Below are 25,618 nucleotides of genomic sequence, written 5' to 3'. Positions count from 1 at the left end.
ACTTTTTTATCCCTTTACTTTTTTGGTTGCCCTAAACAGATTACCCCTATGTGGCTTGGAGACCTGTTGCCCTGGTAACTGTTATGGCTCATGTTTGTTGTGTGTGTGTGTGTGTGTGTGTGTGTGTGTGTGTGTGTGTGTGTGTGTGAGAGAGAGAGCAAGAGCAAGAGCGAGAGAAAAATAGAGAATAAGCTCTCTTTTTTTTGACAGTGACTAATATGCAACACTTTTTCTTCCTCAGGTGATGTGTGTCTCAGACATGTCTGAAGAGAGGGAAAAGTTGGGATTGCAGCCAGATCATGAAATGTTGGTGCTTGGGGATGCAGATTAAGTCTTAACCCCTCCCAGGGCCAGGCAGGTGTGGGATGTGGTGCACTGTTGTACAATGCCCTCCCAATATTGCACTCGTCCCGGCCTCCCGGACCCAGGGTATTCCATCTTTAACAGAGGAGCTCAGAAAGGTTGTTTTTCCTCATTATTTTCTCTCCGTAAACATATGGAAGAGCACTGTGATATGTACTTCAAAACTTTGATCTCACTTAAAAATATGTTTTAAATATATTTTCTAAATCACTTTCTACAGCACATTTTGCTACTACAATTATTTAGAGATACATACTTCATATCTGTAATACTATGTCATTGGCTATATTGACCCAATTTATTCTATCTATTCGCAACATGTGGCCTGCTATGGGAGAAACCCAGGGAATTTATTCTATACAGTTGGTAAGCCTCTGCTTCCAAACGAACCCACTGTCTGCACCTGACACTGGCTGGCTAGCTTCCATGTGAGGACCTTTGCCAAGTCCACTAAGTCATTCTCTTCCCTCTGTCCTTGTGACTTCACTCTGAAAGTTCCCACATATTGGGATAGGAAGCAGTATTGCACAAACTCTGTATGGCCAACAAGACCTAGGATGACAAATGCCTATCATATTGCATCTATTCACACCTGAGTGAGAGTTAGTCAGGATAGAGCAAAGAGAATGAATGATCAGATTAGAATCCAGCCAAAGTAGTCAGGGGTCAATAGCAGGACATCTCCAGCTTAATAGAATAATGCTTCAAATACTTAATTCTAAATGGAATCCAAATAAATGTTCAAGTCTGTCCTCAGCAGGGTAACTCGTTTTGTTGTTATTACACAAGTAGAATGGGAAGAGGCTTTATTTCACTTATGTGGGAACAAAAATGCTCAACTCCATTACAAAGTAAGTTACAATGTAACAACATGTTAAAATACAGTGTTATTACAGTGTTACTGCACCGGCATAAGAATAACGTAATTAGGCTATGTGACACATAATATATTATATTAAATATAGCAAGTTCTGTACAATGTATATGGATTTTTATGACTGGCTATTATGGTGGAGCAGAGAAGCAGACAGTGGAGACAGATTGGGCAGTTCAGTCAGTTGAGCCCTGGGGTCTGTCTGCCCCTGGGAGGTATGATGACAACCACAGCACTCAGCGGTTAGATACAGTTAGCACCAGTGTCACCACATACTTCACTGACTGGATGACCTCGGAACAGCAAATCACAGTTGCTCTTGATTTATTATACTTTTTTTTTTAAAGTAGTATCGTTCATTAGCATTCTTGTTGTGTACAGAATCACAAGGGTCAAATAAACATATTTTTAAGAAATTCAATTATTTATTATTTTTTGTGGACAAAGATTGTGTTGCTCTTTGTTTATGCTTATGTTTAATTAATCAGTTAAAGATGACTTAATTCATAGAAACACTTCCAATAAGGCTTTATTTCATATTCAATTACTGGGCACAAACTCAGATGTCCAGGAAAGTATACACTAGAATCCACAGAGATCCACATTTATTCAAAATAGGGACATAATTCCACTATTAAAGGCTTAATGTAATATGGCTAAATAACTGCAAGTCTACAGTCTCTTGTGACAGATCTGTATTTTGCTGCTGAGATGACATTATCTGATCATGACAGAGTTACCAGGAGTTTCATATCCAGAGGATGTACAGTATTTATCAAATTCCCATCATCCCTGTAACATTAGCTTATGGTTTTTATTTTACAGTTAGATATGAGATGGAAAAACACATCCTTTTAGGAATAGGAATCCATTTATTCCTATAATAGCTGTAAATGCAAAAACACAAAGCAACAACAGCACTCACACCTAACGCAACAGTCAAACTCAACGGTTAACCGCTGTCATTCACACAACCACCGTTCATACAGTGAAATTGAGGGCAAGAACACCACTCAAACCCAGAAGTAACACAGTCCTACATACATGAATTATCATGTATACTTTCTTCCAAAGTCTCTGGTACCTTTTTGCTTTTCCAGTCTGGTATAACAACAATGTTGTAAATTGGTTCTTCTTCCTTTACCACAACTCTGAAACCCCTCCCCTTTCACTCATGGGCAGACACAGTCACACACATTTTAACAGCAGTTGGAAGTCTGTACTGAGGGGCGGTAAGAGTGTGTGTGTGAATGTGTGTGTGAGTTTGTGTAGATAGACAGTGCTGGACAGGTTACTCATCTACATGCCCCAGCACTCACACATCCTCGAATCCTCTCACACCTTGATGTGCAGCAGGACCTGTTTGCGATATGGGTTGAAGTCGTCTGGAACAGTGTCTAATTAACAACAAATACATGAAGCAGAACAAACAAGTAAATTAGCTCACTAGCATTATGTTGTTCAATATAAGTATCGTTAGTGGTTAGTAGCAATGTGAAGAACGGAGTCTTACCGTTGCAGCGGTAGCGCAGGTTGGACCAGATGATGTTCTCTTGGGAGAAACAGAAGACCCCCAGTCGTCCGCCTCTCATGGTAGTGTCAATCACCACGCCAGAGTCAGCCACAATCTCCGTCCCCTCATATAACTTCACCCTGCCACAGAGCACGGGACAATGCACAAATCAGGGGACCTTTACATTCCCTTGTCATTTCTAGCCATGTTCCCTCTGGTAATTATCAAAATGAAAGTCATCCACACTGTCTTTATTTATACCACTGTCACATACCCATAACATGTGATTGTTGTGGGAAGCTGTAGTATTTGGCATATGGTCATATAAGAGATTAGTCAAATGAAGTGCCACCAAACTAAAACCCAGTGGCAAGTAACCACAGAACTCAAAATGGGTGATTCGGATGAACAGAGAAAGAGAGACAGAGAGAGCAGGCCCAGCCCCTGTCCCAGCCGCTGCCTGAGTGAGTGCAGTGCATCGCTGCAGTGCTCCATTGACTCCTCTGCACAGCATACAAAGCAGGTGTCTCTCTGTTTGGGTCTGAATAGGGCCTCCCTGCCTCTAAAAAGACCTGTCTCTCTCTCTCTCCACTCTCCCCTCACTGCACCCCACTGGAGTGACCCCCCCCCCTCCACAAACTCCACCCCCCCAACTCTCCTTTTCTCTGGCAACTTTTTTTTATAATGGGCAGTGGCATGTATTCATGGATGCCAAGGGAAGCTAGGCTTCCCCCAAAAAATGGACAAAAAAATATATACAAAATAATATATATTTTGCCTCTCTGTGTTTCATAAATTTCCTTCAATTCGCAACAGGCTGAATGTATCTCCTCAGAGAAAGCATCTGATCTAACGTAACAGTGCCCCTCTGTCTCAGTATGTGTAGCATATCTATCTGATGCTGCATATCTATTGTTGCTGCCCGTAGCATTGAATGCAAGGGAAGCCAGCGAGCATTTGGTCTCCATTGATACATTTTTAAAATAATAATAGCCAATCAGTGTTGAGCTAAACTGAGTGAGCTCAACACTGAATGGTCCTGGAGCACCAAAAAAAAGGTGTCAAGGGAAGCCCGTTTGGATTTGGCTTCAGACTAATCACATCACAAGCCAAACATCATTATTGACAGAAAAAAACTTGAATTGTTGCATCTCCTTGTGTTGTTGTCTTCCGGTGGCTAGCTTGCTAAAATCGTCCCTTTCCTAAATTAGCAATGGATGGAGATAGGGATTTGGACTTGTGGTTTTACTTAATTCTCCATACTGGCCAATGATTATAACGGCGATTCTGATCCAACCATAAATTCCTACATTGTGCCCCGGGCAGTATGCTGGCCTGGCGCATCGTTGCCCATGAAAGGTAGTTAGGCTAACTAGCAAGCATTTTAATCAGGTAGCCTAGGACAACAAAAAGTGTGTACTATATGACAGAGTCATAAGCCATTTAGGCAACATGAAAGAGGAGAATAGCATTGGCGTTTCTCTACAAGTAGGGTGAGTCAAGATGTCTTTCTACTTATACGCACTCAAACACACACAAATACACACACACACAGAGAAATCAGTTACATGGACAGCCACATCATATTTAGCTTACGTTGATTGGACTAAATAGTTTTTGGTATATTTTAGTTGTCACTGTATTAGACTAAGCATAGGTGATTAGATGATGTTGAAGTTGAAAAGGTGCTGGAATAGCGGAGGCAGCTCCTGTTTTCTTTGCGACTTGCGGAAACTTCCCGTGGTTCTAAATCCATAAACATTACCTTGCTTGACCATGCTCTAGGTCATATAACTGTTTGTTACATGCAACATGTTTTGTGGACTTCACCGGACAGATGTTGCTCTCCAGTTTTGTAATGAAACAAATATGTGGTTGAATTTATTCTGCCACTGTGTCTTCTTATTGTATATATATCACAGTGTCAAGACAGGCTATAGAGCAAATAAAGCAATTATCACAACACATAGGTTATATAATGGCTTTTTGCTCTGGCTTGGCTTCCCCGGTGATTTTACCCACGCATCGCTACTGATAATGGTACAGAAATGTAAGGGTTTTGAGAGATGCTCAAACACAGGTATTGGTTGAAATTAATGTGTCGTTTGAAAATGTCTAGCTGATGCTTTGTTGATCACAATGTGCTATTTATGCCACCCAATAAAGCTGGTTTCTTAAACTATTTGCATAAGCAATATGTTCCTCGGACATGACGTCTGATTCAAGATATTCTCTTTCACTCTTGGAATTTGACAATCTGAGATTTTTCCTTATTCTGCTATGTTACTCTCAGTGCCTCTAGTCAGACTCCCTCACACTTGTTTATCTTTCTGTTTCTTTCTCTGTCTTTGATACCCTCCCTGCTCTCTCCCTCTCTCGCTTTCTCCCCCTCACCCCCCCTTCTCTCTCTCTCTTGCTCTCGCTCTCTATGTCTCTCTCAGACCCCCCACTCTACAGTAGTTTCCTCTGGATCTGCATATGAACAGGCGCTCAGCAAATTCTTGCCAAGGATTTGGTTGACATGGCAACGGGGACAATAGAGGACCAGGGGGCCCGGTCTCTCTGTAAAAGTCACAAAGAGGTTTAGGAGGGAAAAATATGGAGTATATATTGGTGAATAGCCACCCAGTCCACCAAACTGCCACCAGCCATCTTTCTTTTTCTTTTTTTATCATCCAAGCCAAGGCAGTGTAAACTCCCTCTAGTGGTCAACAGTGGTCACACACGGCCGTGTACCACAACAGGGTCCTGTCCAGTGAGGATGAACTGAGCTTCAAGTTCAAATCCATCGAACCCATCTGCCCCCGAGTAAGTAAAAAACAATGGAATTCTGATACAAAGTCAAGCAGGTACTAAATGACTTCAGATCATAAATTCTATTGACAATAAAACAGTTACTGAACATTTGATACAAATAGAAAGTTGTAGATTAAAATAAAATACAAATAATTTAGAAGTAAGAGAGAAAGAGGGGTGTGGCCTACCTGATGTAGCCCACCTGGGGCCTGTGGCTGAGCTGCCAGCGGTAAGACGTCTTGTCTCTCCAGCCCACATTCCGTGGGTCCGACCACAGCAGCTTCACCTCCTCGTTGGTGTCACCTGTGTGCCACAGGGCGTTACGCAGGTACTCACCAGGCCCTGTACGGGACTTCACTGCCTGGAGGGGGACAAGCGAGAGAGAGAGAGAGAGAGACAGAGACAGAGAGAGAGAGCATTTGTTGCATATTCTGAACCCTGTAGTAGATGCTACTTTTTCCATTATTATATACCGCTCAAAAAAATAAAGGGAACACTTAAACAACACATCCTAGATCTGAATGAAATAAATAATCTTTTCTTTACATAGTTGAATGTGCTGACAACAAAATCACACAAAAATAATCAATGGAAATCCAATTTATCAACCCATGGAGGTCTGGATTTGGAGTCACACTCAAAATTAAAGTGGAAAACCACACTACAGGCTGATCCAACTTTGATGTAATGTCCTTAAAACAAGTCAAAATGAGGCTCAGTAGTGTGTGTGGCCTCCACGTGCCTGTATGACCTCCTTACAACACCTGGGCATGCTCCTGATGAGGTGGCGGATGGTCTCCTGAGGGATCTCCTCCCAGACCTGAACTAAAGCATCCGCCAACTTCTGGACAGTCTGTGGTGCAACGTGGCGTTGGTGGATGGAACGAGACATGATGTCCCAGATGTGCTCAATTGGATTCAGGTCTGGGGAACGGGCGGGCCAGTCCATAGCATCAATGCCTTCCTCTTGCAGGAACTGCTGACACACTCCAGCCACATGAGGTCTAGCATTGTCTTGCATTAGGAGGAACCCAGGGCCAACCGCACCAGCACATGGTCTCACAAGGGATCTGAGGATCTCATCTCGGTACCTAATGGCAGTCAGGCTACCTCTGGCGAGCACATGGAGGGCTGTGCGGCCCCCCAAAGAAATGCCACCCCACACCATGACTGACCCACCGCCAAACCGGTCATGCTGGAGGATGTTGCAGGCAGCAGAACGTTCTCCATGGCGTCTCCAGACTCTGTCACGTCTGTCACTTGCTCAGTGTGAACCTGCTTTCATCTGTGAAGAGCACAGGGCGCCAGTGGCGAATTTGCCAATCTTGGTGTTCTCTGGCAAATGCCAAACGTCCTGCACAGTGTTGGGCTGTAAGCACAACCCCCACCTGTGGACGTCGGGCCCTCATACCACCCTCATGGAGTCTGTTTCTGACCGTTTGAGCAGACACATGCACATTTGTGGCCTGCTGGAGGTCATTTTGCAGAGCTCTGGCAGTGCTTCTCCTGCTCCTCCTTGCACAAAGGCGGAGGTAGCGGTCCTGCTGCTGGGTTGTTGCCCTCCTACGGCCTCCTCCACGTCTCCTGATGTACTGGCCTGTCTCCTGGTAGCGCCTCCATGCTCTGGACACTACGCTGACAGACACAGCAAACCTTCTTGCCACAGCTCGCATTGATGTGCCATCCTGGATGAGCTGCACTACCTGAGCCACTTGTGTGGGTTGTAGACTCCGTCTCATGCTACCACTAGAGTGAAAGCACCGCCAGCATTCAAAAGTGACCAAAACATCAGCCAGGAAGCATAGGAACTGAGAAGTGGTCTTTGGTCACCACCTGCAGAACCACTCCTTTATTGGGGGTGTCTTGCTAATTGCCTATAATTTCCACCTGTTGTCTATTCCATTTGCACAACAGCATGTGAAATGTATTGTCAATTAGTGTTGCTTCCTAAGTGGACAGTTTGATTTCACAGAAGTGTGATTGACTTGGAGTTACATTGTGTTGTTTAAGTGTTCCCTTTATTTTTTTGAGCAGTGTATTTCACTGGATAACAATCAAAGGTTTTTACAATGTCTCTCTACCACAACATGCTTTGTTGTACTTACACTACCGTTCAAAAGTGTGAGGTCACTTCGAAATGTCCTTGTTTTTTAAAGAAAAGCACATTGATTGTCCATAAAAGCCATAAAATTGATCAAAAATACAGTCTAGACATTGTTAATGTTATACATGACTATTGAAGCTGGAAACGGAAGATTTTTTATGGAATATCTACATAGGCGTACAGAGGCTCATTATCAGCAACCATCACTCCTGTGTTCCAATGGCACGTTGTGTTAGCTAATCCAAGTTCATCATTTTAAATGGCTAATTGATTATTAGAAAACCCTTTTGCAATTATGTTAGCACAGCTGAAAACTGTTGTACTGTTTAAAGAAGCAATAAAACCGGCCTTCTTTAGACTAGTTGAGTATCTGGAGCATCAGCATTTGTGGGTTCGATTACAGGCTCAAAATGTCCAGAAACAAAGAACTTTCTTCTGAAACTCATCAGTCTATTCTTGTTCTGAGAAATGAAGCCTATTCCATGCGAGAAATTTCCAAGAAACTGAAGATCTCGTACAACGCTGTGTACTACTCCCTTCACAGAACAGCGCAAGTTGGCCCTAACCAGAATAGAAAGAGGAGTGGGAGGCCCCAGTGCACAACTGAGCAAGAGGACAAGTACATTAGAGTGTCTAGTTTGAGAAACAGATGCCTCACAAGTCCTCAACTGGCAGCTTCATTAAATAGTACCCACAAAACACCCGTCTCAACGTCAACAGTGAAGTGGCTGCTTCGGGATGCTGGCCTTCTAGCCTTCATTTCTCAGAACAAGAATAGACTGACGAGTTTCAGAAGAAAGGTCTTTGTTTCTGGACATTTTGAGCCTGTAATCGAACCCACAAATGCTGATGCTCCAGATACTCAACTAGACTAAAGAGGGCAAGGTTTTATTGCTTCTGTCACAACGTCCACAGAAGGTGGCGCCTCTCCCCGGTCGGGCGGTGCTCGGCGGTCGTCGTCGCCGGCCTACTAGCTGCCATCGATCTATGTTTCTGTGTCTTTTGGTTATGTCTGTCTAGGTCAGCACCTGTTCTGTGTTAGTTAATTAGTGGGATATTTAGTTTGTCTGTTTCGTTTGGGGATTTGTGCGGGATTATTTTATGTCATTCCTTTTGGGCAAGAAGGGGAATTGTTTGTCCTCTCTACGCTGCGTATTTTTAGGCATTAGGGTTGCCGGGCTGCGTCCCATTCCACTGTATTTAGGAGCTGTTCTCCTATTTTGTTTGCGTATGCGCCCTGCCTTGTTGCGGCATTTTTTGACTATTTATTAAACGTGTGTTTCACGGACCTCAGTCTCCTGCGCCTGACTTCACCCCTCCTGCTATTCAAGTGATACGTGACAGAATCCCGCACCAAAACATGGAGTCAGCAGGAGCAGAAGCGCCAACTCCGTCCATGGCTGAACAGGTGACCCAGCATGCCAACATCCTCCATCGCCTGGGCGCAGCCATGGACCAGTTGTTGGCGCTTTTGGAGAGCTGGGAGAGTGGTGCTCCCCCACCCACACCAGCGCCGGTTCACTACCCTGTGCCCCTACCAGCACCGACGGAGCCCAGCCAAAGTGGGATCAGGATCACGCCACCCAGGGTATTCGATGGGATGGCCGCTGGGTGTAAGGGGTTTATACTCCAGCTAGAACTGTACCTAGCGACCGTCCGCCCCCCCTCTGGAGAGGAGAGGGTGAGTGTCCTCGTCTCGTGTCTCACGGTAGAGCCCTAGAATGGGCCAACGCCGTCTGGGAGGATCCAGACTCAGCTAAGGACAACTACCCGGAGTTCACCCGCCGCTTCCGGGCAGTATGCGATCATCCCCCAGAGGACAAGGCGGCGGGTGAGCGATTGTTCCACCTGAGACAGGAGACGAGGAGCGCTCAGGACTTTGCGTTGGAGTTCCGGACCCTCGCCGCTGGAGCGGGGTGGAATGAACGGGCCCTGATTGATCACTACCGATGTAGTCTGAGAGAGGACGTCCGCCGGGAGCTGGCATGTCGGGACACTACCATCACCCTGGACCAGCTTATTGATCTGTCCATCAGGCTGGACAACCTGCTGGCTGCCCGGGGGCGTTCCAATTGGGGCCTTTTTGTTCCACCTCTCAGTCCTCCTGCTCCAACGCCCATGGAGATAGGAGGGGCTGCAACTAGGAGGACTGGAGGGGGGGCCTCTCCTGCGCCCACTGTGGTCGCAGAGGGCACACTGCCGACCGGTGCTGGAGAGGCTCGCCCGGGAGTTCAGATGGCAGGCAGAGCACCACTTTGACGCCCCAGGTGAGTCAGCACCAGCCACACCCAGAGCCCCCTGTCGGCCACATGTATGCCTCAGTTTGTTTTCCTGAGTTTTCCCCTCACTTCCAGCATAAGGCACTAGTCGATTCAGGCGCAGCTGGGAGTTTTATGGACCGTGGGGTCGCCAAGAAGTTAGGGATTCCCCTGGTTCAGCTGGACCAACCCTTCCCCGTGCACGCCCTAGACAGTCGACCACTAGGGTCAGGCCAAGTGAGGGAGGTCACAGTGCCACTGGTTATGGTGACGTGGGGGGGGTCATGAGGAACGTATAAGCCTTTTCCTCATTGATTCCCCGGCGTTTCCGGTGGTACTGGGAATTCCCTGGCTGGCCACTCACAACCCTAAGATTTCGTGGAGGCAGAGGGCTCTTATTAAGGGGTGGTCGAGGGAGTGCTCAGGCAGGTGTATAGGAGTTTCCATCGGTGCGACTACGGTGGAGAGTCCCGATCAAGTCTCTACCGTGCACATTCCCTCAGAATATGCCGATTTGGCTATCGCCTTCAGTAAAACGAAGGCGACTCAATAACCCCCTCATCGACGAGGAGATTGTGCAATAAACCTCAAGGCTAACGCTGCCCTTCCCAGGAGTCACGTGTATCCTCTGTCTAAGGAGGAGACAACGGCTATGGAGACATATGTCACTGAGTCCTTGAGACAGGGATACATTCGGCCATCCAAATCACCTGTCTCCTCGAGCTTCTTTTTTTGTGAAGAAGAAGGAGGGAGGTTTGTGCCCGTGCATTGACTACAGAGGTCTAAATTCCATCACGGTGGGTTTCAGTTACTCGCTACCTCTCATCGCTATGGCAGTGGAGTCATTTTACGGGGCGCGCTTCTTCACAAAACTAGATCTCAGGAGCGCATATAACCTGGTGCGTATCTGAGATGGGGACGAGTGGAAAACCGCATTTAGTACCACATCTGGCCATTATGAGTACCTTGTCATGCCGTATGGGTTAAAAAATGCTCCCACCGTCTTTCAATCCTTTGTGGACGAGGTTCTCAGGGACAGGCTCGGTCAGGGTGTGGTGGTGTACATCGATGACATTCTGATCTACTCCGCCACACGCGCCGCGCATGTGTCTCTGGTGCGTAAAGTGCTTGGGCGACTGCTGGAGCATGACCTGTACGTCAAGCCGAGAAATGTGAGTTCTCCAAACGAGCCGTCTCTTTTCTGGGGTATTGCATTTCCACCTCTGGGGTGGTGATGGAATGTGACCGCGTTGCGGCCGTGCGTAATTGGCCGACTCCAACCACGGTTAAGGAGGTGCAGCGGTTCTTGGGGTTTGCCAACTACTACCGGAGGTTTATCCGGGGCTTTGGGCAGGTGGTGGCTCCCATTACCTCACTGATGAAGGGGGGTCCAGTGTGGCTGCGGTGGTCGGCGGAGGTGGACAGAGCCTTTTGTCGTCTGAAGGCTCTGTTTACCGACGCTCCGGTGCTGGCGCATCCGGACCCCTCTTTGCCATTCATAGTGGAGGTGGACGCGTCCGAGGCTGGGGTTGGAGCGGTGCTGTCGCAGCGTTCGGGCGCGCCCCCGAAGCTTCACCCCTGTGCTTTTTTTCCCAAGAAGCTGAGTCCGGCGGAGCGTAACTATGATGTGGGGGACAGGGAGTTCCTAGCCGTGGTCAGGGCCCTGAAGGTGTGGAGACATTGGCTTGAGGGGGCACAACACCCTTTTCTCATCTTGACTGATCACTGTAATCTGGAGTACATACGGGCAGCGAGGAGACTTAATCCTCGTCAAGCCAGGTGGGCTATGTTTTTTACAAGGTTTCAGTTCACCCTCTCGTACATCCCAGGTTCCCAGAACCTGAAGGCCAACGCATTGTCTCGTCTCCACGACGCCGAGGAGTGGTCCATTGACCCCACTCCCATACTCCCAGCCTCCTGTCTGGTGGCACCGGTGGTCTGGGAGGTGGATGCGGACATCGAGCGGGCGTTGCAATCAGAAGCCACTCCATCTCAGTGTCCCGCGGGTCGGAGGTACGTCCCGCTCGGTGTCCGTGACCGACTGATCCGGTGGTCGCACACCCTACCCTCCTCGGCTCATCCTGGTATTGAGCGGACGGTGCGGGGTCTGAAAGGGAGGTACTGGTGGCCCACTTTGGTTAAGGACGTGAGGCGCTATGTCTCTTCCTGTTTGGTGTGCGCCCAGTGTAAGGCTCCTAGGCACCTGCCTCGAGGGAAACTACAGCCCCTCCCCGTTCTCGAAGTCCTGCCGTCTACTCCCTTTGCCCGGTCTTCCTACGGCCCTACAGACTGCGGAGGCCCTGTTTACACATGTCTTCCGGCACTACGGGGTGCCTGAGGACATCGTCTCTGATCGAGGTCCCCAGTTCACGTCCCGGGTGTGGAGGGCGTTTATGGAGAGACTGGGGGTTTCGGTCAGTTTGACTTTGGGTTTTCACCCCGAAAGTAATGGGCAGGTGGAGCGTATTAACCAGGATGTGGGCAGGTTTCTGCGGTCCTATTGCCAGGACCGGCCGGGGGAGTGGGCAATGTTCGTGCCATGGGCCGAGATGGCGCAGAACTCTCTTCGCCACTCCTCTACTAACCTGTCGCCCTTTCAGGTGGTGTTGGGTTACCAGCCGGTCCTGGTGCCATGGCATCAGAGCCTGACCGAGGCTCCTGCGGTGGAGGAATGGGTACAGCGCTCAAAGGAGACCTGGAGTGCCGTCCAGGAATCCCTTAAACAGGCTGTGGGACGTCACAAGGAGAGCGCTGACCGCCACCGCAGTGAGGCCCCCGTGTTTACCCCTGGGTCCGCGCTTTGTGGGGCCGTTCAAAGTCCTGAGGAGAATAAACGAGGTGTGTTATAGGTTACAGCTCCCTTCATATTACCGTATTAACCCCTCGTTTCATGTGTCTCTCCTCAGGCCGGTGGTAGCTGGTCCACTGCAGGACGCTGAGGTGCGGGAGGTCCCTCTGCCCCCCCTGGACATCGGGGGGGCCCCGGCGTACACAGTCCGGTCCATCTTGGACTCCCGGCGTCGGGTAGGGGGCCTGCAGTACTTCTGCAGGACTGGGAGGGGTACGGCCCGGAGGAGAGGTGCTGGGTCCCGGTGGGGGGCATTCTGGATCCATCGCTGTTGCGGGAGGAGGGGTACTGTCTCAACATCCACAGAAGTTGGTGCCTCTCCCCGGTCGGGTGGTGCTCGGCGGTCGTCGTCGCCGGCCTACTAGCTGCCACCGATCTATGTTTCTATGTCTTTTGGTTATGTCTGTCTAGGTCAGCACCTGTTCTGTGTTAGTTAATTAGTGGGATATTTAGTTTGTCTGTTTCGTTTGGGGATTTGTGCGGGATTATTTTATGTCATTCATTTTGGGCAAGAAGGGGAATTGTTTGTCCTCTCTACGCTGCGTATTTTTAGGCATTAGGGTTGCCGGGCTGTGTCCCGTTCCACTGTATTTAGGAGCTGTTTTCCTATTTTGTTTGCGTGTGCGCCCTGCCTTGTTGTGGCATTTTTTGACTATTTATTAAACGTGTGTTTCACGGACCTCAGTCTCCTGCGCCTGACTTCACCCCTCCTGCTATTCAAGTGATACGTGACAGCTTCTTTAATCAGCACAACAGTTTTCAGCTGTGCTAACATAATTACAAAAGGGTTTTCTAATGATCAACTAGCCTTTTAAAATGATAAATTTGGATTAGCTAACACAACATGCCATTGGAACACAGGAGTGATGGTTGCTGATAATGGGCCTCTGTATGCCTATGTAGATATTCCATAAAAAAACTGCAGTTTCCAGCTACAATAGTCATTTACAACATTAACAATGTCAACACTGTATTTCTGATCAATTTGATGTTACTGGACAAAACATTTGCTTTTCTTTCAAAAACAAGGACATTCCGAAGTGACCCCAAACTTTTGAACGGTAGTGTATAACCAACAGCAGAGTCTGTCTGAAGGTGATTCTCAGGAAGTGTTCCGATTCAGCCAAGTTTCTTATCAGTAGCACCACCTATAGGCTGCTGTGTTTGTGTCCCATCACTCACTTTGAGCTGCAGGCCAGGTTGGGCCATGGCCCTGAAGGGTGTCGACTGCCAGTAGGTCTGCTCTGTCTGTTTCCACATCACCACGTAGAAGGAGGAGGAGTCCTGGTAGCCGAAGATGAAGCCTGCATAGTCGTCGTCCGTCACCGTGTTGATGTGGAAGGTGCCCTCAAAGTCCACCCCATTGAACGCTGTGTAGCCTGGGGGAGGTTATTGCATTGAGTCAGGTCATTTCAGTTCATTGGAATTTAAAAATATACAGTACCAGTCAAACATTTGGACACACCTACTCATTCAAGGGTTTTTCTTTATTTGTGCTATTTTCTGCATTGTAAAATAATAATGGAGACATCAAAACTATGAAATAACACATATGGAATCATGTAGTAAGCAAAAAAGTGTTAAACAAATCAAAATATATTTTATATTTGAGATTCTTCAAAGTAGCCGCCCTTTGCCTTGATGACAGCTTTGCACACTCTTGGCATTCTTTCAACCAGCTTCATGAGGTAGTCACCTGGAATGCATTTCAATTAGCAGGTGGGCCTTGTTAAAAGTTCATTTGTGGAATTTCTTTCCTTCTTAATGCGTTTGAGTCATTCAGTTGTATTATGACAAGGTAGGGGTGGTATACAGAAGATAGCCCTATTTGGTAAAAGACCAAGTCCATATTATGGCAAGAACAGCTCAAATAAGCAAAGAGAAATGACAGTCCATCATTACTTTAAGACATGAAGGTCAGTCAATGCGTAAACTTTCAAGAACTTTGAAAGTTTCTTCAAGTGCAGTTGCAAAAACCATCAAGCACTATGATGAAACTGACTCTCATGAGGACCGCCACAGGAAAAAAAGACCCAGAATTACCTCTGCTGCAGAGGATAAGTTAATTAGAGTTACCAGCCTCAGAAATTGCAGCCCAAATAAATGCTTCACAGAGTTCAAGTAACATCTCAACATCAACTTTTCAGAGGAGACTGTGTGAATCAGGCCTTCATGGTCAATTTGCTGCAAATAAACCCCTACTAAAGGACACCAATAATAAGAAGAGACTTGCTTGGGCCAAGAAACATGAGCAGTGGATATTAGACAAGTAGAAATTTGTCCTTTGGTCTGATGAGTCCGAATTTGAAATGTTTGGTTCCAACCACAATCTCTGCATGTGTGGTTCCCACTGTGAAGCATGGATGAGGTATGATGGTGTGATGGTGTGGGGGTGCTTTGCTGGTGACACTGTCAATGATTTATTTAGAATTCAACGCACACTTAACCAGCATGGCTAACACAGCATTCTGCAGAGATACGCCATCCCATCTGGTTTGCGCTTAGTGGGAGTATCATTTGTTTTCAACAGGAGAATGGCCCAACACACCTCCAGGCTGCGTAAGGGCTATTTTACCAAGAAGGAGAGTGATGGAGTGCTGACCTGGCCTCCACAATCACCCAACCTAAACCCAATTGAGATGGTTTGGGATGAGTTAGACCGCAGAGTGAAGGAAAAGCAGCCAACAAGTGCTCAGCATATGTGGGAACTCTTTCAAGACTGTTGGAAAAGCATTCCAGGTGAAGCTGGTTGAGAATGCCCTTGAATGAGTAGGTGTGTCCAAACTTTTTACAGGTACTGAATATATTTCTTTCCAGCACCTTTTCAATACACAGCTATACTCAAATCACTGTGTAGGCCAGAATTTGAGCAGTTCTATTTAGAATACATCACAGGACCAGGACAAGAAGTAACAAACAACATAACCCATAACATCAACTTACCCACAGCTAAACCAGGATCACTGTTCATGGTCTGAACTATTTCCATGCCCTGCAATAAAAGAGGATTCGCTAATATCAGAATCCATATCCACAATGAATCATACACCTAATTTTAGAGTATTCCATAAGAGCGTGACAAATATGCACAATGCAATTTACCATGCTTTAGTCTGTAGTCAATGCACTAGCATAGGCCTATTTATAATAACCATAATAATCCTCCTTGTAAACTGATTTCAGAGTAGAAGGATAACCTTAAAGGGATATTTCAGCCTACAATCAAAGTTGTTCATGTGTTGAGCCAAAGAGGGAGGTCAATGGTCACCTGATTGAGCACCACCCAATTGGGATCGATCTGGGCATCGCCCTCTGGATCCAGAATGACTGTCTGATAGGCTCTAAAGTCTGTCAGTGTGACCTCTGAACTCTCAGGGCACACATCAATCAGATCCCAGACTGAATCGTTGTCAAAGTCGTTCTCACACACGTCGCCCACCCCGTTACCTGGGAGAGGAGAGGGAGATGGCCATAGTAAGACAGATGGCCACTTTTGAAGCATGTAGCAATGTAGAAGTAAAAAATAAGCTAAAACTTGAACATTGAACTATCCCTTTAACGGTTGGTTACTGTTAAAGGGATAGTTCACTGTTCAAGTTTTAGTTACGGTTGGTTACTGTTAGAATCTTTCTGGTTGGGGTTGGTGATAAGTCTGCAGTTGTCTTGAATGTCTGGGATCCCGTCATTGTCATCGTCATCGTCACAGTCGTCCCCAAGGCCATCGTTGTCCGAGTCCAGCTGGGAGCTGTTGGGATGGTCAGGGCAGTTGTCCCTGGAGTCCTGGTGACCGTCCCCATCCCTGGAACACACATAGACACATTGGAATTCAGTTAAACTCCTATGATGGGATTTAATTCAAGGAGTGCTCTAGCGCAGTTCACTAGACAACCGACAATGCGCCTTAGGCATTTTAAACAACGTTCATGGTAAATGCTGCGCATGTCGGCTCAATCGTAAATTACCTTTTAAAACCCGGTATAGTGTGCTGCCCTATAACGTGCCTTGCATTGAATCCTGGCCCAAGTCATGTTGTGTTCACTTATTTTGTTTGTACTGAAATAGTTAGTGTTTTTTTGATCACCTAGAAAAACACCATCAGGAAGTTCTAACTGCAGCACAAAAACAAGCCCCAGCAGGTGTGTGTGTCTACTTGTAAATCCCAGCAGGTGTAAAGTGAGTGTGTGTTTTTGTGAATATGAGCGCAGCAGGTGCATGTATGTGTGTGTTAGCCACAGCAGGTGTAGCGCTGGTTGACAGCTGTAGCAGTGTGAGTGCAGTTTGTGTGTGTTTGTGTGCGGGCGTTTGTGCGTGCATGTTTAAGTCAGAGACTCACGTGTCCTGGTCAGTGTCACACACATCTCCCACCAGGTCATTGTCAATGTCCGTCTAGGGGGAGAGGTTCAGAATAAACCAAAGACAAGACAAATGAGCAGCCAAAACCCCTGTTTCAGCCAAGCTGAATATCTTCTGTAGATCCACATTTTGGGAATTGGGGGTGTGTGAAGGTTATTTTACCTGCATGGGGTTGCTGATCTCAGGGCAGCTGTCGCAGGCGTCTCCTACCCCGTCTCCGTCCCTGTCTGTCTGCATGGGGTTGGGGACCTTGGGGCAGTTGTCCAGCACGTTGGGGATACCTGAACACCAGGGTAAGACAGGGGGGAGACATGAGGGCCATTACCTAGTTGCTTAGATTTGCTATGTTAACAATGAGTGTAATGCCAAATTCAACGGCGGCCCACAAAAAGGTCCCCCGGACATCTTGCCGTTTATGTGTGAGTGAGTGTGTGAGTGAAAGTGTGAGTGTGTGTGTGTGTGCGCATGCGTCTGTGTGAATACACACCATCTCCATCTATGTCATTGTCACAGGCGTCTCCTTGCCCATTGCTGTCCGTATCCTTCTGGTCAATGTTAGGGACATTGGGACAGTTGTCACAGGCGTCACCGAAAGAGTCTGTGTCTGAGTTCTGCTGATCTTTGTTGGGTTCTAGTCGACAGTTATCCTGCAAAATATAACAGTTATTGTCATGAGAAAAAATGAGAAACAATGACTTACAATCATACAAGTTATATTATCACGCACATACACCCAGATACAATTACCACAGAGGGTCTGAGATGGAAACACACACCTCCACATTCTTGATGCCGTCCCCATCTGCATCCTCGTCACACTGGTCTCCGATGCCGTCGTTGTCTGCGTCCTCCTGGCCTGAGTTGGGTGTGTAAACACAGTTGTCCTGTTTACAGTGCTTGTCATTGTCCATACAGGGTAGAGAGCGGTCTGGGTATCCATCAATGTCTGTGTCTGTGCCACAAGTGTTCCCGTTACCGGCCCAGCCAATGTTGCACTGGAGAATGGAAGAAAAGAGAGCATTTTAAAACAAACCTACAATACATCTATAACAGGGGTGGGCAATTCCAGTCCTTGAGGGCCTGATTGGTGTCACAGTTTTGCCCCAGCTAACACACCTGACTCCAATAATCACCTAATCATGATCTTCAGTTTAGAATGCAATTTGATTAATCAGCTGTGTTTGCTAGGGATGGAGAAAAAGTGTGACACCAATCAGGCCCTCGAGGACTAGAGTTGCCCAGCCCTGATCTATAAAGTAGGTAGTATTTAGAGTTTGGCAGTATAGGGCAGTGTGGCTCCTCTTTTCCTGTCCAGGAGGGCAAAGGTAGTAAAAGACCACTGTTGCTTACCGCACAGGACACCTCGCCGTTCCTCTCTATAATGCAGTGGGCGTTGGCATCACAGGGGTTAAAGCTGAGTGTGGCACAGGACCTACGGGGCATGCAGCCCACTGTCTGGTTCCCCAGGTAACCCACCTTACAGCCACCACACCTGAACGAGCCCTGGGAGAGAAAGAGAGAAGGAGAGGTGGGAGAGAGAGAGAGAGAGAGAGAAAGAGAGAGAGAGAGAGGAGGACGGGGGCAAGAGAGAAGGAGAGGTGGGAGAGAGAGAGGAGGAGGGTGGAGAGAGAAAGAGAGATGGGGAGAGAGGAGGAAGGGAGAGAGAACAGCTTTACTACACAGTGGCTCTAGAGTACTCTCATATGATCACAAGAGGGCGATGTCTCGTTTGTGAAGATTTGACGCTGTACATACATTGTAATAAACATCTTCACATTGGAAAAGGGTTTCTACTCACGATGGTGTTGGTACACATGGAGTGTGGCACACAGGCGTTGGCAACTTCAATACACTCATCGATGTCTACACACTCCTATAAACAAAACCACAGCAAGGTGTGTGAGGAAGAAAAAAGACAATAGGGATTTATGGATTATGTCAATAAGGAAAAAAGTGATAGTGTGTGTGTGTGTGTGTGTGTGTGTGTGTGTGTGTGTGTGTGTGTGTGTGTGTGTGTGTGTGTGTGTGTGTGTGTACCTGCTTGTGGTGCTTGGCGTACTCCAGTCCGACCCCAAAGAGGGGTGGGCCCCAGAGACCAGGGGGACAGAGCTCACAGCTGAAACCCTTCACTGTGTTTATACACGCATCTGGAGAGTAGCAGGGCTGGGCTATGGAACACTGAGACAAGTTAGAGAGACAGAGAATAGAAATAGAGAGAGAACAGAGAGAGTGGGGGAGACGAGAAAGAAATAGACAGAGATACAGTGAGGGAAAAAAGTATTTGATCCCCTGCTGATTTTGTACATTTGCCCACTGACAAAGAAATGATCAGTCTATACTTTTAATGGTAGGTTAATTTGAACAGTGAGAGACAGAATAACAACAAAAAAATCCTGAAAAACGCATGTCAAAAATGTTATAAATTGATTTGCATTTTATTGAGGGAAATAAGTATTTGACCCCCTCTCAATCACAAAGATTTCTGGCTCCCAGGTGTCTTTTATACAGGTAACGAACTGAGATTAGGAGCATACTCTGAAAGGGAGTGCTCCTAATCTCAGCTTGTTACCTGTATAAAAGACACCTGTCCACAGAAGCAATCAATCAATCAGATTCCAAACTGTCCACCATGGCCAAGACCAAAGAGCTCTCCAAGGATGTCAGGGACAAGATTGTAGACCTACACAAGGCTGGAACGGGCTACAAGACCATCGCCAAGCAGCTTGGTGAGAAGGTGACAACAGTTGGTGCGATTATTCGCAAATGGAAGAAACACGCCTGGGGCTCCATGCAAGATCTCACCTTGTGGAGTTGCAATGATCATGAGAACGGTGAGGAATCAGCCCTGAACTACACGGGAGGATCTTGTCAATGATCTCAAGGCAGCTGGGACCATAGTCACCAAGAAAACAATTGGTAACACACTACGCCGTGAAGGACTGAAATCCTGCAGCGCCCGCAAGGTCCCCCTGCTCAAGAAAGCACATATGCATGCCCGTCTGAAGTTTGCCAATGAACATCTGAATGATTCAGAGGACAACTGGGTGAAAGTGTTGTGGTCAGATGAGACCAAAATGGAGCTCTTTGGCATCAACTCAACTCACCGTGTTTGAAGGAGGGGGAATGCTGCCTATGACCCCAAGAACACCATCCCCACCCGTCAAACATGGAGGTGGAAACATTATGCTTTGGGGGTGTTTTTCTGCTAAGGGGACAGGACAACTTCACCGCATCAAAGGGACGATGGACGGGGCCATGTACCGTCAAATCTTGGGTGAGAACCTCCTTCCCTCAGCCAGGGCATTGAAAATGGGTCATGGATGGGTATTCCAGCATGACAATGACCCAAAACACACGGCCAAGGCAACAAAGGAGTGGCTCAAGAAGAAGCACATTAAGGTCCTGGAGTGGCCTAGCCAGTCTCCAGACCTCAATCCCATAGAAAATCTGTGGAGGGACCTGAACGTTCGAGTTGCCAAACGTCAGCCTCGAAACCTTAATGACTTGCAGAATATCTGCAAAGAGGAGTGGGACAAAATCCCTCCTGAGATGTGTGCAAACCTGGTGGCCAACTACAAGAAATGTCTGACCTCTGTGATTGCCAACAAGGGTTTTGCCACCAAGTACTAAGTCATGTTTTGCAGAGGGGTCAAATACGTATTTCCCTCATTAAAATGCAAATCAATTTATAACATTTTTGACATGCATTTTTCTGGATTTTTTTGTTGTTATTCTGTCTCTCACTGTTCAAATAAACCTACCATTAAAATTATAGTGTCACGTCCTGGCCAGTATAAGGGTTAATTGTTATTGTAGTTTGGTCAGGACGCGGCAGAGGGTATTTGTTTTATGTGGTTCGGGGTGGTGTGTTAGTTAGGAGGGCGTTTGATTTATTATTTCCGGGTTTTGAGTTGTGGTCTATTTCTATGTTTAGTCTGGTTAATGTATGTCTATGTTAGGTTGATTGGGGTTTGGGACTCTCAATTGGAGGCAGGTGCTTCCTCGTTGCCTCTGATTGAGAGTCCTATATATGGGTAATTGTTTGGTGTAGGTTTTGTGGGAGATTGTTTCTTGTCTAGCGTGTATGAGCCTGAGAAGACTGTTCGGTGATCGTGAGTTTGTTTTGTTGTTCATTTGGAGTTTAATAAATGTTCAAGATGAACAAACACAGTCCTGCTGCATTTTGGTCCTCCTTTACCGACGACGGTCGTGACATATAGACTGATCATTTCTTTGTCAGTGGGCAAACATACAAAATCAGCAGGGGATCAGATACTTTTTTCCCTCACTGTAAGTGGTACAGTAGGGGCTCTTTGAAATAAGAGCCGTGCTGAATACAGTACTTGAAGTGACTCTGTCTATTTTGACAACAGCTCAGCTGTCACCCTAAAAGCCTTGTCAATTCACATTTCATTCAACTGTGAGCTTGAGGCAGTGTAAAAACCACCATTTAAAACCCGGCCAGGCTAATTTCCATTTCCTGTCTGTTATTGTGTTATACCTCGTCAATGTCCTGGCAGTGGGTTCCGTTCCCCATCATGCCCTCCGGGCAGGGACCACAGCGGTACCCTGGGTAGTCAAAGGTCTCCATGCAGGACACACCCTTAAAACAGGGGTTGGGGGAGCAGGGGGAACGAGGGTCGTGGAAGCCTGGAGGTCAACACGCCGTTGGTTTAGGTTGTATTTTGTATTTAAGAGCAAGACAAGAACAGGGAACATGAGGGATGGGTCAAATTTTCCATACATATTGTTTTTTTTCCCATGGCTGTTCACTCACCACACACTTGGCACTCCAGAATGGTGTTCCTAATCAGGGACATCTCCTTCACCTGGAGAAGGAGAGGACATCAGTGAAAATGCACAATCACATACTGTATGCAGACACACATACATGCTGCATGCAGACACTTGTACAAACTCACACACAACCCACCTGCTCTCTGATGTCCTCTCGCAGCTCTCCTAGGATCTGGTTAAAGATGATTAGCTGACCAATCAGAGCCTTAGTGTGGTCACCTGACATACAATAACCACAGAATGCCCAATCATTGTCAAGTAAAGCCAATACACATTTCCATAAGACATTGATTCCACTGTATACTTGAAAAGAGACATTTGGATACACTCACCTAGAATGGAGTTCACTTCTGCAGTCGCACCGACTGTAAGAAGAGGAAAAGGACTTTAGGTTGAAACATGTTCAGGATGCACATCTGATTCACTTTTTTCATAACAGACTTCATCTTGGAAAGTCATATAGTGATTTTGGACACACCTGTGTTGTAGACTGATGAATCCCCCTGGAATGGACAGTCTGTCAGGGCACCTGCTTTGGCCACACTGCCCCCTAGCGCCATTTTGAGGGACTCCACAGCACCCTGTAATGGGAGAAGCTTGGATCACACCATGCTGTGGTTGAGCTGCTATGATATGATATGATTTGATATGACAGCTGTTGCTATGGTTAAAGGTAGTCAAAGAGGACCACCTCTCAATTAAAAGTCGCCTCCACTCCTCGTCTGCTCCACTTCATCTACACTGATGTGAAAGCCCTTGACAGGTGAAAGCTAATTTCCAGTAGGCATCCACCATATTGCTTCACCCTGTGTTTTCAAATAAGTGCAGATTGAGGATAGGAGACGAGGAGAGCAAGCCACGTTGGGCTATTGAGATGAAGCCCTGGCCCCTAACTAAAGGGGCATGGGATTTACTTGGGACTTAGTGTCAGACTCAGTGCTCCTTGTCACCTGTAGCCTTGCGTAGGCCTTGAAGCCATTACGAATCTCCACCTTCTCCGCAGAGAGAGGGACCAATGGAGGGAGGCCCTGGCTGGAGTCAGCCAATCGACAATTGACGTAGAGCTGCAGGTGTAGGTTATCTCTGCGCAGGCCTCCGACCCGGAGAATAATGGAGTGTGTGCGACCATCAGCCAGGTTTGCGCTCTGGAGGTTCACTGTGTGAATTTTGCCATCCTCCCTCACGTAACGCACCAGAGCTAAGAGAGAGGGTAACAGGGGGAGAAAAAATAAAATTGGATTTACTGAACAAGGAAAGGTAACTAATAACAGCAAAAGAAGAACAAGGAGAGAAAGGTCAAACAGATACAAAAGAAGGGGGGGTGGAAAAAGGGAAACTTGATGGACAGATTGATTTTAATGTGAACACTTTTAAATACTAAAGGTGGTTTGAGACTGAGTTAGTTGTATGCTCCGTCACAGAGAAACTAGGAAATAGTTCATTCTGGTTTAGTCAGTGGGTGAGAGTGAAGTACCTTTATTGATCTTTCCCATGATGGCCAGCTCCAGGTACTTCTTGTTCCCCTCTTTGCTGTAGAGGCCCAGCAGCACCCCTCCCATCTTGGGAGGCAGGCGGAATGTGGACACGATGTAGATGTCACTGAGCACACTCATGGCACCTGTCACCTTCTCCACCGCAGACACACTGGTCTTGGAGTCCAGGGTTAGCATGTCAATGACTGGAGAGGGGGTGAGGAGAGAGATAATGAAGGAGAGAATGACAGAGAGAGATAATGAAGAAAGAGGGTATCTATCTACCATTTTCCCTGATCAAAGGCTCTCATCCAGTCCCATGATGACGCTTCACCTTTGACCCTTGGCCAGGTATATGAGGACACCTGTTGAGTGACTAGTTGACATCTCTGAAGCAACATCTAACAACAATAGCAAATCTGACTCTTATTATATATTGAAGACTTCTTAAGAAACAAGTTTTACAAGTTATTTTATTTCACTAATAAATAGTCCCCATCTACAGTTTAAATGTTTGTTTAATAGGCAGATAGTACAGTGTTATAACATTGTAGGTACAAATACATAGTACATTTCAACTATTTTCTTACACATATTTTTCTATTTAATTTCTCTTCCTATGACTTTGAATTTCTCTCTGTATTTATTGTCTTTCCTAGACTGTGCACCAATACAGAATTAATTTACTTCCATCAATTTTAGCAGTGGCATTCCTGAACATTATCACAGAGAACTTCATAGTGCCAAAAGTCAAAGCCCATGCTGACACATTGTTGGATATTAAAACCCAGGGGAAAACAAAAGAGAGAGGAATAAAAGGAGCAGGATTCCTGGCTGCTTTCTGGCTCTTAGTAAGAAGGCTTTCCCCTTCCTCCTTCCTCTGTCTGCCTCTCTCTCTCTCTGCTATTATTTCTGACACCTCCTCACCCGTTCACACACTGGTTTGGACAATGAGGTTTGGCAATGATCAGGATTTCTGTCACAAACAGGCTGTGAGCACTCAAGGGGGAAAGAGGGGAATAGGGGGAAAGTCAGCCAAGGAAGTCATAAAATAGTTGGCTTAGCTTTTTCTCTGTTCCTGTATATGTCATAAAGAATACAAGTGGAGGAGACATGATCAGTTATGACATGTGGAAGGAAAAAAGTGGTCATCTCAAAAAAGAAAGAAAAGAGAGAGGAAATATGAATGATCAATTAGAAATAATATTAAATATTATTTGTGTATGAAATGGAAAATAAATAACCTAATTAACCAGCAGTGAAACAAGACCAACATAACCAAGATGAATGAGAAAACAGATGATAGAAAGTAGCCTATAGAGATAAAACAGCACATTTCAAGCCATAAAGGTGAGAGAAAAACGTTGCGCCCTGTGTGTGGAGTGTTTTACGCTCGACTTGGAAATTGTTATAGGGCTCGCACACACTTCTAAAACTACAGTTTTAACTAATATTTTCAGGATTATAATAACCATCTCGAGTTTATGTGTGTCTATGACAGAACAAAGTGAAGTCCAGACCAAAAACTGTCTGCATCAATTAATTTCGAAAACACACTTCCACCTAATTTAATTTGATGATTCACAAAATACGCACTACTATGAGTGAGTTAGTATTATTTGTTTTACCTTGCATATCTTGCTTATCCATTGGCTCACATGTTGCAACGAATAGAAATGTGGATAGAGCCAGAAAAATTGGCACATCGCGCCTCGCACCCATGTCCCAAGAAACGGTGCGGGAAAGTTGACACGAAAGTCAACAGGAATAAATAACTATCCGCCGAGAGTCCAGTTTGATGTTTATGAATGAAGATTTATTTCAAAGTGAAAAATATAAGTCTGCAGGGTGAGTTGACCGCAGAATGTAGGTTCAAGAGCCGTTACAAATGTCGACTGGCTTCTTACAGGCGCGCTCCGGCCAAGTACCTCGTTCGCATAGAGTGGATGTGACAGTGAGCGAGGGAGTTCATTCGCCTGCTATAACCTGAGGCGTGCGGGGTGTCCAACTTTCTCAATTCTCATGTTATACAGCCATAATCTAGGCTGTGCCGGTAGTCTATACTGTCATTAATCTGATATAAAGTTATGTCCTATGTTTAAGGTATAGCAGGGGTGTTCAACTCTTACCCTATGAGGTATGTTGTACCTAATAATTAATTGCACCCACCTGGTGTCCCAGGTCTAAATAAGTCCCTGATTAGAAGGGAACAATGAAAGAACGCAGGTAGAACTGGCTTC

The 25,618-nt window shown here is 46.3% G+C and overlaps 1 protein-coding gene across 1 annotated transcript; it reads right to left on the bottom strand.

Annotated features, from left to right (window-relative positions):
• Positions 1 to 1,748: 1,748 nt before the first annotated feature.
• On the bottom strand, positions 1,749 to 25,320 carry LOC115180213 (thrombospondin-3a). Its single transcript, XM_029742133.1, has 22 exons — positions 25,007 to 25,320; positions 23,381 to 23,584; positions 22,857 to 23,104; positions 22,385 to 22,487; positions 22,239 to 22,271; positions 22,043 to 22,125; positions 21,887 to 21,938; positions 21,611 to 21,759; positions 19,147 to 19,287; positions 18,908 to 18,982; positions 18,460 to 18,612; positions 17,886 to 18,104; positions 17,597 to 17,756; positions 17,272 to 17,390; positions 17,090 to 17,142; positions 16,374 to 16,555; positions 16,025 to 16,203; positions 15,700 to 15,748; positions 13,939 to 14,135; positions 5,735 to 5,907; positions 2,751 to 2,890; positions 1,749 to 2,634 (listed from the first exon to the last, which is right to left on the bottom strand). The coding sequence occupies exons 1-22, from the start codon at positions 25,098 to 25,100 to the stop codon at positions 2,573 to 2,575; spliced, it is 2,868 nt and encodes a 955-aa protein (XP_029597993.1). The 5' UTR covers positions 25,101 to 25,320; the 3' UTR covers positions 1,749 to 2,572.
• Between the last annotated feature and the right edge of the window lie 298 nt (positions 25,321 to 25,618).

This window comes from Salmo trutta, chromosome 3 (genome assembly GCF_901001165.1).
Source record: "Salmo trutta chromosome 3, fSalTru1.1, whole genome shotgun sequence".
In the NCBI taxonomy this organism is placed as follows: domain Eukaryota; kingdom Metazoa; phylum Chordata; class Actinopteri; order Salmoniformes; family Salmonidae; genus Salmo; species Salmo trutta.
The sequence above is the reverse complement of the archived record's forward strand: the minus strand, read 5'-3'. Positions and strand labels throughout refer to the sequence as shown.

What these genes read in the sequence shown, in the direction of transcription:
- LOC115180213 (XM_029742133.1), bottom strand. Translation starts at nt 25,100, where the DNA reads ATGGGTGCGAGGCGCGATGTGCCAATTTTTCTGGCTCTATCCACATTT. An exon ending in CCATGTGTACCAACACCATC is followed by an intron (nt 18,613 to 18,907) that starts GTGAGTAGAAAC and finishes TTTCTCTCCCAG; the next exon opens with GGCTCGTTCAGGTGTGGTGG. An exon ending in AGATCAGCAACCCCATGCAG is followed by an intron (nt 17,143 to 17,271) that starts GTAAAATAACCT and finishes CTCTCCCCCTAG; the next exon opens with ACGGACATTGACAATGACCT.